At 47.2% G+C, this 13,551-nt stretch overlaps 1 protein-coding gene across 5 annotated transcripts in view; it reads right to left on the bottom strand.

Annotated features, from left to right (window-relative positions):
• The window catches only part of Ercc6 (ERCC excision repair 6, chromatin remodeling factor), a 61,211-nt gene that overhangs the window by 28,932 nt on the left and 18,728 nt on the right, over positions 1–13,551 (bottom strand). For 3 of the 5 annotated variants that reach the window (XM_063233772.1, XM_005002051.4, XM_005002052.4), the window contains exons 6-7: positions 7,943–8,071; positions 2,562–2,720 (exon numbers count right to left, since the gene is read on the bottom strand). The exons of 1 other annotated variant lie outside the window; for it this stretch is intronic. In XM_063233772.1, the coding sequence (XP_063089842.1) occupies positions 2,562–2,720; positions 7,943–8,071 (288 nt within the window). The remainder of the gene's footprint in view (positions 1–2,561; positions 2,721–7,942; positions 8,072–13,551) is intronic. One more of the 5 variants, XM_013148609.3, reaches the window with a different exon arrangement.

Genomic DNA, 13,551 nt, shown 5'->3' on the forward strand with positions numbered 1-13,551 from the left:
CCCCGGTACCAAAAAATAAATAAATAAGCAAATAAACAGGACTACCACACACGACAAAAACAAAAACAATAAACCAAACTTCTCCAGGGCTGCGTAACGGACCCAGGGCTTCGTGCATGGTAGGAAAGCGTTCAACTGCTGAGACGCATCCCTAGCAAGTCAATACAGTCTTGCAAAGCTGCCGGGGCTGGGCCCTGAAGTTCTCCTTCCTCATCCTCCCAAGCAGCTGGGACTGCAGGCTTGTGCCAATGTGCTGGGCAATAAACCATGTTTCTTATGCCAAGAAGTTTCTTGGTATCATAGAAACTTAACTGTGTAACACTGTATCAAATTAGATCCCTGACACCTACAGCCTGCAACAACTCAGAGGAAAAGCACACAGGCAGCGAGGCAATGCCAGTTCGCAAAGACTACACCTGACCCCAAGGGATACTTTTCTTTAGGACAGACACAGACGCGAACCCCAAGTTCACCTGGCTGCAGAGGTGGACGGTGGGCAAAGGTTACTCATTTTGCTGGGCCACATTAAGGGGAGGGAACCAGCTCCTCCCGCCCTGTGCAAACCGGGGGGCCCTTCAGAGCTTTCAGGGATAAGCCTCTCCTGAAGAGCCCAGTTGTTCGGCTGATCCATCACCACACTCCCAGAAGCCACTTCCACCGCCCCATTTTAATAAAGACGGTCTGGGCGCCGATCCAATGTCCCACACGATTTCATTACGGAAAAGAAGAGATGAGCATCGATAGTTAATTGATTACAGCTGATGCTCATTATTCAGCCTGACTCTGCTCCTAGTAGGACTGTGACCACTCGAGAGAGCATGTTTTAATTTTTAGATCACAACTGTACTGCAGGGAGGTCTCCCAGGCCCAGAATATTAAGACTCCATGCAAGTTTCTTGGTAACAGGAAGAGAAGGGAAGAACCAGGTGGGAACGGGAAGATCCCAGAAATCACGTAAGGAAAGACGGGCCTAGAAGCCACTGGGGCGGCCTGAGTGTCACCCAGACCAAGCCCACCACCGAGCTTATTTAAAACGGAGAAGGCACGTGTTGAATACTAAGCGGACGGCACTCACAGGTAAGAACACCCGAAATGCCCATTTTCTCAACTTTGACTTTTGCTTTGGGTTGGAATGTTTTCACTTGTTTCCAGGCAAAATATAAGAGTATTCTAACACAGAGAGAGGATCTGCTGCTTTAACACAACCAGATATTCAGCATTTAAAGATCTCAATGATTTCCCCCACTCCTACATTTATATAAATGCACCCGGGACTTTGAAAATATTTTTAAAATTTCAAACCTTTCTTACAATCTGCTAAGTGGCTGCGAGTAAGAAATACAAGCAAAGCACTGAACTCTAAGACCGAAACTAGTGGCCTGAGTGTACAGTTTTCCATGCTGGCTGGCTCTCCACTAAATACCTCTATAGACCCCTGGATCGTGGGGTGGTAGCTCTCTGTAGTCCCTGACTTCAGGCACAAGGGCTCTTGTCTACAGCCCCTCTAGACTCTACGCAGTGACAATGAACCTTTCCAAGCTTTCAATGATACAAAGAGCCGCTGCGGCACACGTGCCACAGGCTCACCACTACTGCCCTACGCAGCGGGTGCCCAGCGGTCCCCCCAGATGGACTAGCCTGCTGAAACCAGAGGAGCTCTTGGGTTGTCTGGGCTCATGAAACATCCCACACAGTTTACCTAGTAATGTTTCTAGCAATACAGTTTTCTGTAAACCCAGTGCATGGCTTCTGAAAGGAAATGCTTATGGTTCTTTATTTCAAGATCAAATATTTCAGTGCTAACGTATGCAACAGACTGGATGCTCACTCTCCGGGGATACTAAAGACTTAATAATTTCCAAAAATTTCTATGGAAAATAAGGATTGAAACCTAGTTTTCTATCATTCTAGACAGTTATTTAGGCTTCACTCTCAGAACATATATAAAAGTTGTAAAGACTGAGGGAGGCTAAAGGCACAGTGAGCGAAGAAGTAACTTCATTCAAAAAAACCCAGACACCAGCGCGCTCTGCAAACGCTGCCACGCGCCCCGACTGGGAAGGGAATTAGACCGAAAGGCGTCTCCAAAGCTCCAACTTTCCCCATGAACAGACTCTGTGCTTACTGTAATGCTCACCTGGTCTCCTGCCAAAACGAATATTTTAATGTAAAATTTAATAAATGGAGCTAAAGGTATTATGTCTAATTTAAAATTCCATATTGTGTAAACTATTGATATTAACATAATTGAGTTTGTAAACAATCCATTTGCAGGAGCTAACCTTAGACATTGTATTGACCCAAAATATCTAGTGGGGCTCATCTGCAAAATGAAGCATCGATGCCTGGAATTCATTAAAAGTGTTACATGTTTAATTTCTCCTGCCCTACAGCTCCATTGTCTCGTAAAATTTTTCCTTTGATGTCCCCCACTAAAAGAATTAAAGGAATATTGTAATTGAAATGTCATCAATAATTCACAAGACCCTCCTCCACAGCAATACATCTGATGAAATATTAATTGAGCTCCACAGACTGACAGTCTGCAGAGGAGCACTTGCCTGTAATTTGAACCGCGAGTCCTGATCTTGCTGTAGCTCAGACCTGCCAAGAAGGCAATTATCTGGATGGTCTTGCCCAATCCCATCTCGTCTCCCAGAATTCCTCCTGCCTGCTGGCAGTGCAATTCCCACAGCCACCTAACACCTGTCTGCTGGTACCTACAACAACAAACACCAACAAGAAAAGAGAAAATGGCAAATGGTGGGTAATACAGATCATAACGAAAGCACTCATGAATTAATCATCTGGTTAGGTTCTAGTACCAACGAGAAAAACACACTGGATGTGTATTGTTACATGAGTATTATATTTATAAGGTCATGCATTTTTGATCACCTAGGCATAAAGTCACAAATTTTTCTTCACAGAACATTAACACATTTCTAATTAAACTGATACATGGGGTAATTAGGGACTATTTTACTTCTTTTTCAACATTAGAAATAGCTTGGTAAACAAGCATAATCGTACTTTTATTCAGTTTCTTCCTGGGAAAAAAAATTCCAAATATTTTTATTATGTAGAAATTTTCTACAAAAACAGAAAAACGCACTGGACGCGTGTCCATGTATTTTATTCAACCTTAGTATTAAAAAGACAGAACACAATTTATAGCTTATACTGCTATAAAGTCACTTGGTAAGCAGATTATTTTTTATAGGGAAAATTAAATTTTAAGGCCATCAACAAGTCTGAAGGGCTGCTCTCTAAACCGGAATATAAAAGACAATTCTGTCATAATACTAACTAGCAGATGCAAAAAAGAAAAAAGACTCAATGATACGAAAGGCCTTTTAATATTTTAAAGAAGAAATTGGTTCAGGGATATTTTTTCATAGGTCTAAAAAGGTCAAAGCTATAAAAATTTTAAATAAGGAATACTGTCAAAGAGAAATAAGGCATCCTCTTTCTCCCTACAAAAAAAAACAGGAGTGATATTTTCATTTCTGTCAATTGCAGCCTATAAATCTAAAAGCAAAGTGCTTTCTTTAAAAAAGGAATAATGCAAAAACATTTTGACACTGAAAGACATTATAAAGAGTGGTAATGAAGATTATGTGTAATATTAAAAAATTAAAGCAAAAACCACTTAAATTAAAAATGATACGTGCTAAAGGACCCCCACCCCACCCCAGAGAAGACACCCAGAGAAATAAGCTACCACCTGTCAAGAAAGGCGGGTTTGTAATTGTTATTGTACTGACCGGATATTTACCGCTTGTTATCTGGTATGTCTACATAAAACCTCATTTTGGCTGGGGATTTAGCTCAGCAGCATAAGCACCTGCATTGAAAGCAGGCAGTTGTGAGTTCGATCCCTGGTACCAATAAGAACGAAAAAGACAAAAAAAAAAAATTTAAAAAAAAACCTCATTTTGGACCTCAGCTCTTGCTGAGCTAATTACTCTCAGTAAATACGTCATAATTAACTTTACCCTTGTGCTTTGCAAATCAATTCTAGAAGTTTGATTCTAGCTGTTGCCATGATTACCTAAAAGGAAAACCGAATTTTGCTGCTTATTTAACTTTTCTAATTGTAATTATACACTGGAGATGTACTCTAGAGAAGAAGACTAGAAATCAAAACACGGGAAAGCCTGCTCTGGATGTACGGGCATTTAATTTGGGAACGACAAGTGCCATAAACATGCGGGCGTAATCAGGAGTAAGTAAGCAGCCCGCTGACGGGAGGCACCAGGCCAGGTGGATTGGACACAGCCTCCCGGCCAACCTGCAGAGACACAGAGCGGCACACTTCACAGCCAGAAAGCACAGGCTGGAGGTCACAACCCCAGCAGGAGGCAGCAGACTCATGATTCCACGCTGCATGATTCCACGCTGATTCCCCTCTGCAAAGAGCCAGGCCGGGAATTTCACCCGGCAATCTGCTGCCATGGGATACCTGGCCCTGGCCAGAGCGTCTCATCACTACAGGAGAAATGGCAGTGGGATCTAGGCAGCGGAGGGGAGATGTGCGGTGAACCGCAAAGTCGCCACAGCAACAAATCATTGGGCCCCAAGGCTCAACAGCACCAAGGCTTTAGAACAGAACCTGGTTTGTGAGCTGGTTACCCTGAAATTACCTCAACTTTAAAAAGAGACATAGTCCCAAACATCCCCCAAAAGCTGATGCGCATCCAGTTTCCAGAGTCACCACAATGGACCTCCTCTTGCCGAGGTACACAGGAGCTACAGGAGCAGCTCTTCGGGGACCGGGACCTCCCCAGGACCGCCCTCAGGCCCTGTCATCACACCACACCGCCCCACAGCCACCAACATGGGCCCACACCTTCCTGGGGCCCAAACTCAACTAAAGCAGGGAGATTTGGGAAGCAGCAATTAGGAAACAGTGAAAAGAACTGTAACCAGTATGGGCGCCAAGGAGACTGGGCCACTAGCCTCCCTGTGACACTGGAAAGCAGTATAGTGTGCTGAGGGTCACCAGGTCTCCAAGCCTAACCTCCCAGGGCTCTCACAGCGCCCAGCTCTGTGTGTTTACAAGAAGAGCAGCCCTAACGAGACCACTTCAGTAAAACATTGACTAGGCAGGACGGCTGGTTCTCCACCACAGCGCCCCCCACAGGCCACCGGCAGAGCGGGGCACTCAGCCCACAGGTGGGAGAAACTCACAATCGCTCCCCAGAGGGGTGCGGCTCCAGCGGGGCTACTTGGCTAGGGCTTTACAGCTTCACTTCCCTTAATAATAAACACTGAAAAGCAACCCCACGGTTTAAATGAAAGCAAGCTGGAGAATGTAGTTTTCAAAACCTTTGCAACGTGTTTAAAATTTACCCTTAAGAAAAAGTTGAAGACTGTCCCAAGCTATCATACAGCTGTAAGGAAATGACTCCACTGCCCTCTTTCTTGGCACTGAAGCGCAGCACACAGGAACCGCAGGGACTGTTGTGTTTTGGCACTGCCACCTGAACCCAAGGCTGCATGCACTAGGCTGGCTGAAAGGAAGTCACAAGACTGAAATCTGTCATGTGAGTGCTAAATTATGCAGATGAATGCATTTACTGGGCAAACTCTCAAAACAGAAATTTAGAAGTTAAATATCATCTCACAAAAAATAGCTCTTAAATGGATACCTGATCCTCTGGCTCCCTTGTGTACAACTCTATGCCCTGTAATTTAATTCCAGAAAGTGCAGCGAATATAGCAAAAATATGTCTACAGTTTAAAAGCAAACTGGCCTCGCTGGTGGTGCAAGCCTGTAATTCCAGTGCTCGGGAGGCTGCGGCAGGAGGATCACTGTGAGCTCCAGGTCAGCCTGGGCTACACAGTGAGTTCAAGCCCAGCCCGAACTGCACAGTGAGACCCTGTCTCAAAAAGACAACAGCAACAAAGCACATTGGCCTGGTTAAAGCATAATCATTAAAGAAAAAATGGAAACCCAAACCTATTAACTTTTTACAGAAGTTTCAAAATATTTATAAAATATTTAAAATCCTGTTTCTGTAAACATGAAACCACACAGTTTTCAAGAATGTGTAAGCCTAATTAGAAACACGAACATGCATTCACGTTAACTACAGTGGTGTAATACAATACACCAGCACCTCTTACCACGAGAAATTTGGTTTTATTAGCTCTGGAGTTTCTTTGCAAGAAATCCTAATATTTGACTGGGGATCTGGCTCAGTGGTACAAGTACCTGCCTGGCAAGTGTGAAGTTGTGAGTTGGATCCCTGGTACCAAACAATTAAAATTTAAAATTTAAAATAAAAAAGAAATCTTGGTATTTATTCAAAACTGCACATTCAGTCTGACTCCTGAGCATATGTGCCCAGGCCCTATATATGCAGAAGTATGCAGTTAAATCAATTAAATTTGTAATTTCAGGTTTCCTTCCTTTTGCTAGTACAAGACTGATACTGTTTGGCCTGTTGTGTAATATGCAATCACTTTAGAGAAAATGAAAAGAGTTGCCAATAAATGTTGTCTTTATTTACCTTTCCACAGTTAATTTTCTTTTGGGAGAAGCAATAAACAAAGCAGCCACCTCTCCGGCTAGGAAGTGATTATCCGCAGAAATCACTCCAGGTTCCGATTTTACCTTCTACACCGAGCTCCTCCGCCCAGCGAGGGTCCCCAGCCCAGCTGCTTCACACTGCTCCCGTTCAGCTTTGCTGTGAGTTTAATGGGACAAAATAACTACTTTCCCTTCCCCAGCCTTCCCAGGACAGACACACAGGAAAAGTGTGGCACAGCACTGGGGGTACAGCTCGGGGTACCCTCAGGGTAGAGGGCTTGCCTAGCACACATGAGGTCTCACTTCTACAGCGAGCACCACAATACACCAGCATGCGTGTGTGTGCACGCGCGCGAATGTATTTTATGCATGTAAAAGTTCTTCCGCAGGAAATATAGCAGCATGCTGTTTTTAAATGCACATCACCTACAAGTTTAGGCAGGCTGACGGCTGAATCTATAAAGGACATTAAACTTGAATTATCTAACGAAGTTTGTAACCTATTCCTAACTATCAATGAACCGCTGATAGGAGACACACAGGAAGAAGCTATTGTAATGGTTTAATTTCCTACATGCTTCTAAGAAGCCTCCCCAAAGTATCCTGTTAAGCAAATCCCGGAAGTGAGGAGCCCGAACTGTTCCTCGGTGTTTACTGTCACCACGGGCACTGGCCAGGCCCTCACAGACCCTGAGCCTGCATCAACCACACAGCGTGGTCACCTGCAGCCCTTGGCTACGTTACACACAGAACTCAAGTCAGCATCACATAGCAACGAGGGGTCACAGGAGTCCTCGAGATGTTGTCTGTGTCCTCTCTTCTAACATTAGAAGGACATCTGTATTTTAAAAAATCTTTTAGAATGACATCTGTGTAAAATATTTAGATGCACATTTGGTCAGCTCACCACTATTATACCCGGAGGTGTAATATAAGGCATGCACAAAATAATCTCAACAATTTTGTATTTCTACATAAAGATGCAAAATAAAACACTTCCCTGAGGTTTGATTATAATATACAACTCTTGGTACTGATTTTATTATACAACTCTTATTAATCTGAAAGAAGAAATTAGATTTTTGATACCTTCAAATTATTAAAAACAAAAAAATATATTTTAATGGAGAGGCTTTTGAAAGCATTGCCTCTAGTCTGCTGAGACAGGTCCATACAGATTCATCAGTGTACAAACATACCCAATGCTCACTGTAGTCAATTTATTATCATCTAATTTTAATGAACAGCATGTGGCTGAAACTTCATTTGATAGTGTCTCTACTAGCAATAAATAGCCGCGAGTACCTTAAGGGCCCATAGGTAACCACTGTGTAATTCCTAAAATATTAATTTGTACACAATGGCTCAATGACAGGCTTGGAGGACAGAACACATGGTACCTACTTAAAGAGCTTTCTGAACAGAAAACCTGGTACTTTAAAGCCTTCGTCAAATTCTGCATCACTCTCTTCTGAGTCATCTTCAAGCTTCAGACGTTCCTCTTTGTCCCGCAATCTAAGTTTATTCCACCTCCTGCAGTAGAAATAGAAATCTTATTTCCATTGTTTTGGTTACAAGCCAGCTTAAAACAGTTCCACATCATGCACCGGAAGAAGCAGGCAGCTAGAACAGGCTTTGGGTCTCTGCCACCACCACACAGACCCGGGATTCAAATGGGAAAACCATGTTCTTTCCTGCCTTCTTGAGTTTGTTCTTGTCTCAATTATGATGCTGCCTAGAAATGTCCCTAAAGGCGTCACTGCAGCCTCAGTGGCCTGCCCCCTTCCATCCGCACACCCAGGGGAAACCTGCTGTGAGCTCCCGAGCTAGCACGACCTTAGCTCCAGAGGGTCACAAAGTTTCAGTGTAACTTCTGACCTCTAAAAGGATAACAGGAGGCGTGTGTTTACCATCACGACTTCGGGGCTAAGGGTAGGAGTCATTAGCTTGAAACATACAGCAAAGCCTGGTCAAAATCACTGGGCCAGACTCCTTTACCAAGTGGGTAACTGGTGGAGACACCAGCAATATGAAAGAAGTGATCGTTAAATCACTCAAAAATATGTTTGTTAACTAAACCAGAAGTCATGAGTTACTAATATGGTTTTAGACTTAAAATAAGATCACCATGCACGCTTCAGGAACACGACATCACGCATGTTCAGCGGAAACGGTACACTCAATTCAAAGTCCTCAGGCTAACAACACGCCAAGGTGAAACCACCGAACGGGACTGATTTCACACTCCTGTAACAACCATCGCGGACCCTGTGCTCTGAGGAAGAGAAGGAAAATACCTCCTCGCCCCCGATCCTATGCACCTTCAAGGTAAAGGGAGGCCTGTCTCAGCACACACGCAATGATGCTCTGGGTATCACAGGACAGTGGCTGTGGAACGAAAGTTCCACTGGAAAGCTCTCAGGAAGTGAAAGACATCAGCATCTCACACGAGAGGTGTGCACTGCCACTGACCGCGCACGAGTACTGCACAGTGTCTCAGGAGGGCGCGGGAGAAGCCAGGGCGAGCCACACACACCGCCCGCCCGTGAGGGGCACAGCATCTCCTCCCGGCCCGTCACCAAGCCGGCGCCCAGGCCAAAGCCAGAGTGGGAAGTAAGCCCACCCCAGGGGCTGCTGGTGGCCCTTCCTCTGTCAAATTCCAGCTGTCACAAAAGAGAGGGCTTGCTGGAGTTGGGCCATGCCACCCTAAGGTTCAGCAAGTGACACTCTTTCTATACAAAACTTCGTCCTTTCTGTGCTTCACTTCTCGAGGCAAGCTTTGCCTTTTATTAGTATCTTTTTCCTTAAAAAGTGTCCTATTTATTGCAATGAAGTATCTCCAGGTGGCCATAATAGTCTGCTTTCCTTTGGAGTTTCACATCATTTGCCATTTAGGTGCACAATGGTGCACAACAGTGGTTATACACAGATCATGAAAGCTGTCTCAGCCACCTACAGAGATTTCATGGGAAGAGAAACAGAACCCCTAGCAGACCCTGGTCTTGCACGTTTGACACAGGAAGACCACTAAGCATTCTCCAGCAGAGTATCACATGGTAGAATTTCCCTGGCAGTGATAGCTATTTCCTTAGACGTAGCCAGGAAATCTTTGTGGCTGCTAAACTTCCCACCACATCACTCTGCATCGACAAGGTTTCACCTTCGCGTCCTGGCGCCCTCGCTCCCTCTTAAAATAGACGGGCATCCTTTCGCCGCAGAACCCAGCACCTAGGAAACCACAGAAGCCACCACAGAAATGATCGCAGCCCAGCACCTTCCGCTTCATAGAGAAAGATGAAAGGCACTGAACATTTATTCTGTTTGGCCAAAGGATGAGGAAAGGTGGTGGCAAAAATCATTACGGCTCACAGCACCTGTTTCGTTGTGAAGACAAATCGCCCCAGAAGAGTCGTATAGGCATAATGCAGTCGGAGAATACCGGGGTTACACGGCACGTGCGTCTGTGGCTCAGGCTGATCCCGTGGGCGCCTCGGCCCTTCCTCTTGCGGCTTGCAGCTGACCATGGGGGGTACTTCTGGACCAGGGTGGCAGGCAGGCGCTGGCCTGGGGCAGGGAGGGGCCCACAGCCACCGAACACTGACGGAACCGTGGAGAGCCGCCTTCCCTCTCAGGTGCCCTGCTCCGTGTGACGGCCAGCTTGCCCTGCAGCTCACGCAAAGCAGCACTGTGCCCGGAGCACATGAAGACACGGCCCGCACATAAAAGCTGGGGTGCACACTGGCCCGGACCAAACCCTGCTGCTGTTCACTGACGCTTTCACTCTACAGATGGCACTCAACCTTTAGTATCTGGGTTTCCTCCCTGCGCAAAGAGTGCTTACTAGGTTAAAATAGCATCGCTCGCATGTCATCACACACAGGTGCTGGAATTCCCAGTGATCCTGCGGAAGCCACCATTAAAGGTTTACTTAAAGCGGGGGGAGGTTGACACAGTCCAAAACGATCGTGTGATCATGCAAACACCTCACGTTTCACAGAACTCCTGGACTGTGGGTCGGAATTAAAACAATGCAGCTGCTGGATAAACCAGCACACTTTCAATTCCCACCTGGGCCCAAGGGGGCTGGAATCTTAAAAACCAAGATGGAGCTAGGCACAGTGACGCCTGTAATCCTAGCACTATGGGAGGCTGAGGGCGAAGGATCACAAGTTCAAGCCCAGCCTGAGCAAGCTGGCAACACAAGACAGACGCTTGGCCCCACCAAGAAGATGAATTATCAATATTGTAAAACATATGTGCATCTATCAGTAAAATGAGAGGGGCGGGAAGGCGCAGCAAACCGTCCGCCATTCACCTTCTCAGAAAAGAAATGCACTTCTTCCTGTTCCCAGCCTCTCATTTTAAACACCCCATGTATGTAACAGTCACAGCTGCAGCCACATAAAACCAAGTGGGCCTGGTGTTCTCTGGCAGGCCTTCTCACACGACTGCCACGCTCAGCCCGCTGTCGCCTCCACGGGCAGCCGCTCAGGAGAAGCCAGCAATAACCGTAAACGCACAGCCGCAATCAGAGCAGGCACACAAAGTGCTCCCCAGCCGCCCCGCAGGCGCGCAGGAATGAGACCCTGGCCCGAGCCGCGGGGCCCAGGGCTGCTGCTGCTGCTGCAGTAATGGTCTGTCACTTGGGCCCAGGGTAACCAGCTGAACTGCTCCAGGACCAGGGGACCTTAGCAGGGTCCCTCGTCGCCGCAGCCCCCAGAGGACACCTCGGAGCCAGTCACCACCATCAAATGGCTGCATTCAGCTTAAGTCGGGAAGCTAGAGACCCGTGGCTCGCAGGTGGTCAGGGCGTCACCCAAAACTGTTGCCCAGAATTTCCTGTTCTACCTGGCTTAGGCTCCGCCTCTGCCCTCTGCCCACTGCGTCTCTGGGCCACGCCCAGCTCTGGCCACTGGGAAAACCTGGAGGAGGCTAGTGACAAAAAACACCCCCTGAAGAGGGCGACTGCAACAGTCACAGCACAAAGGAGGTGGCGGAAGCTCATTAAACTGAAATGAAGATTGTTTAAGTTATTCTGAACCAGAAGTTCCAGGTTTCAGGCCCCCTTTGTAATGAGACTGGTTTCTGCACCCCAGCTGAGGGGAAGAACCCAGAGCTTCAAACTCGGTTCCCAGCTTCCCGGGAACCAGTGGGAAAGGCTGGCGCAGGGCTGGCCTGCTCACCAGCGCGTTCTTACGGTGGGAAGCGAGTTCAGCCCTGAACCTCATCCGCATCCCCGGGAAGGAACTAAGGTCTCTGCTGTTCCCATCTTAACTGTCCCCTTTTCTCCATATTTCTAACAGTCACAGCTGCAAGCAAATAAAATGAAGCCCGCGTGCCTGGCACTGGAGAGTCTGCTGCCTCGTGTGGCCCTGGCGGACTCCAGGGGCAGTGCCCAGCGCAGAGCCTGAAGTAAATGCAGAGCTGAGCTGCTGCGGAGAAATAAAGCCCCAACGCGGAGAGCTGCACCCTGGGAGGGGCCGGACCTCCCCGCACACGGATCGCCTCCACTACGTCCATCTCCACCACGCAATGTGCCCAGGACGGAATGAGACGACACTGGCATGGCATATGCAGCGAGCTATCCACGCTCTCCTGTAAGTGTTGGCACACTGCATAACCTTCACAACATGGAAAATCACTGCAGGCCGTGAGTAAACAATAAGAAACGTCACAAGCCCCACTGCACCCTGTCTGTGGCAGGCAGAACCACCGTCTGCCCCCGTGTGGAAGCCCGCTGTGGGTGCCATCCCACGCTGGTCCATCCAGGCTGGCCGGGACACTGCAGGCATGCCATCCTATGCATCCAGGAGGGCAAGGAACCAGGCAACAAGACAGGAGTCTGTGAGAAGGACCTGGCTCACCCGCCTTGGCACTGGGCAACTGTGGGCACCCACAGTGCAACCCTGCCGGCCCTTCTTCCCACCCTCAGAACCCAGGAGCAGGCTGCAGGTTCAGGGTCCCCCGACAGAGATCTAGTGCCCTCTAGTGTACAAAGAAGAGAAATTCTACAACTATTACTGATACTGATCATCTCCATATACACATTTTATACTGAAGTGTTAATCATACTAAAAGAAAGGCACAAAGATCAGAGCATCAATAAAACTAAGTTTGTAACAGCTAATAGCTGTGCAAGTCTGTATGAACTGCTAGACTTTCAACGTGAGAAGGAAATGACCAACTTTTCCTTCTTATCAGCATCACGGCCCTCTTTCCAGCCACCTTCCCGGCATGCTAGAGTCCGTCCTAATGCCTACGCTGGTTGCCTGCGCAAGCAACAGGAGCAAACAGCCTGGCACAGGGCACAGCACTGTGATCCCAGCACTCGGGTGACTTGCAGGGGGATCACTGCAAGTTTGAGGCAGCCTGAGCTACAGTGAGACCCTGTATGAAAAACAAACAAACAAAAAATAACCAAAGACAAAACATCAAAAACATGGTCACGGGACACCTGCTGTGCTTTCCTCTGTAGCCCAATCAGCCTGGGAAAGCTGCAGCAAAGCCTGTTTCCCAGACAAGGAGGCGGAGAGCTCCCAGCTCCTGGATGAGACCCTGCAAGCCTCCCCCGCGACTCCCCCCTCCGAGGTGGCACGGTCTCCTCCAGCAGGGACGCTGACCAGCCCTTCATACACTGTGCTTGTGATCACACATACATACATACCCATATGTATTTTTTAATTTAGGATCAGAAAACAAATACTAAATAGTGACTGACCATCGCAAATGGTTACTGTCCCAGGCACTGGTTTATGTATTTCACGTTATCTGACTAATTTAGTTCTAACAATCCAACAAGGGAAATACTACTGTTACTCCCCGCTCCCTTTTTTTGAGGCAGGGTGTCACTATGTAGTCCAGGCTGGCCTCTGTTAATCCCTTTTGCACAGTTACAGAAAGGCAGGCCAGGAGAAATAAAGGAGCCTGCCCAACATGATCAACAAGTTAGGCGCCAAGATACCAGCCCCATAACTAGACTCTGGGATCTCTCTTCTTCTGGCCCTTAAAAAGTA

This window comes from Cavia porcellus, unplaced genomic scaffold, assembly GCF_034190915.1.
Source record: "Cavia porcellus strain 051 isolate PalLab524CR breed Dunkin Hartley unplaced genomic scaffold, mCavPor4.1 scaffold_23, whole genome shotgun sequence".
NCBI lineage: Eukaryota > Metazoa > Chordata > Mammalia > Rodentia > Caviidae > Cavia > Cavia porcellus.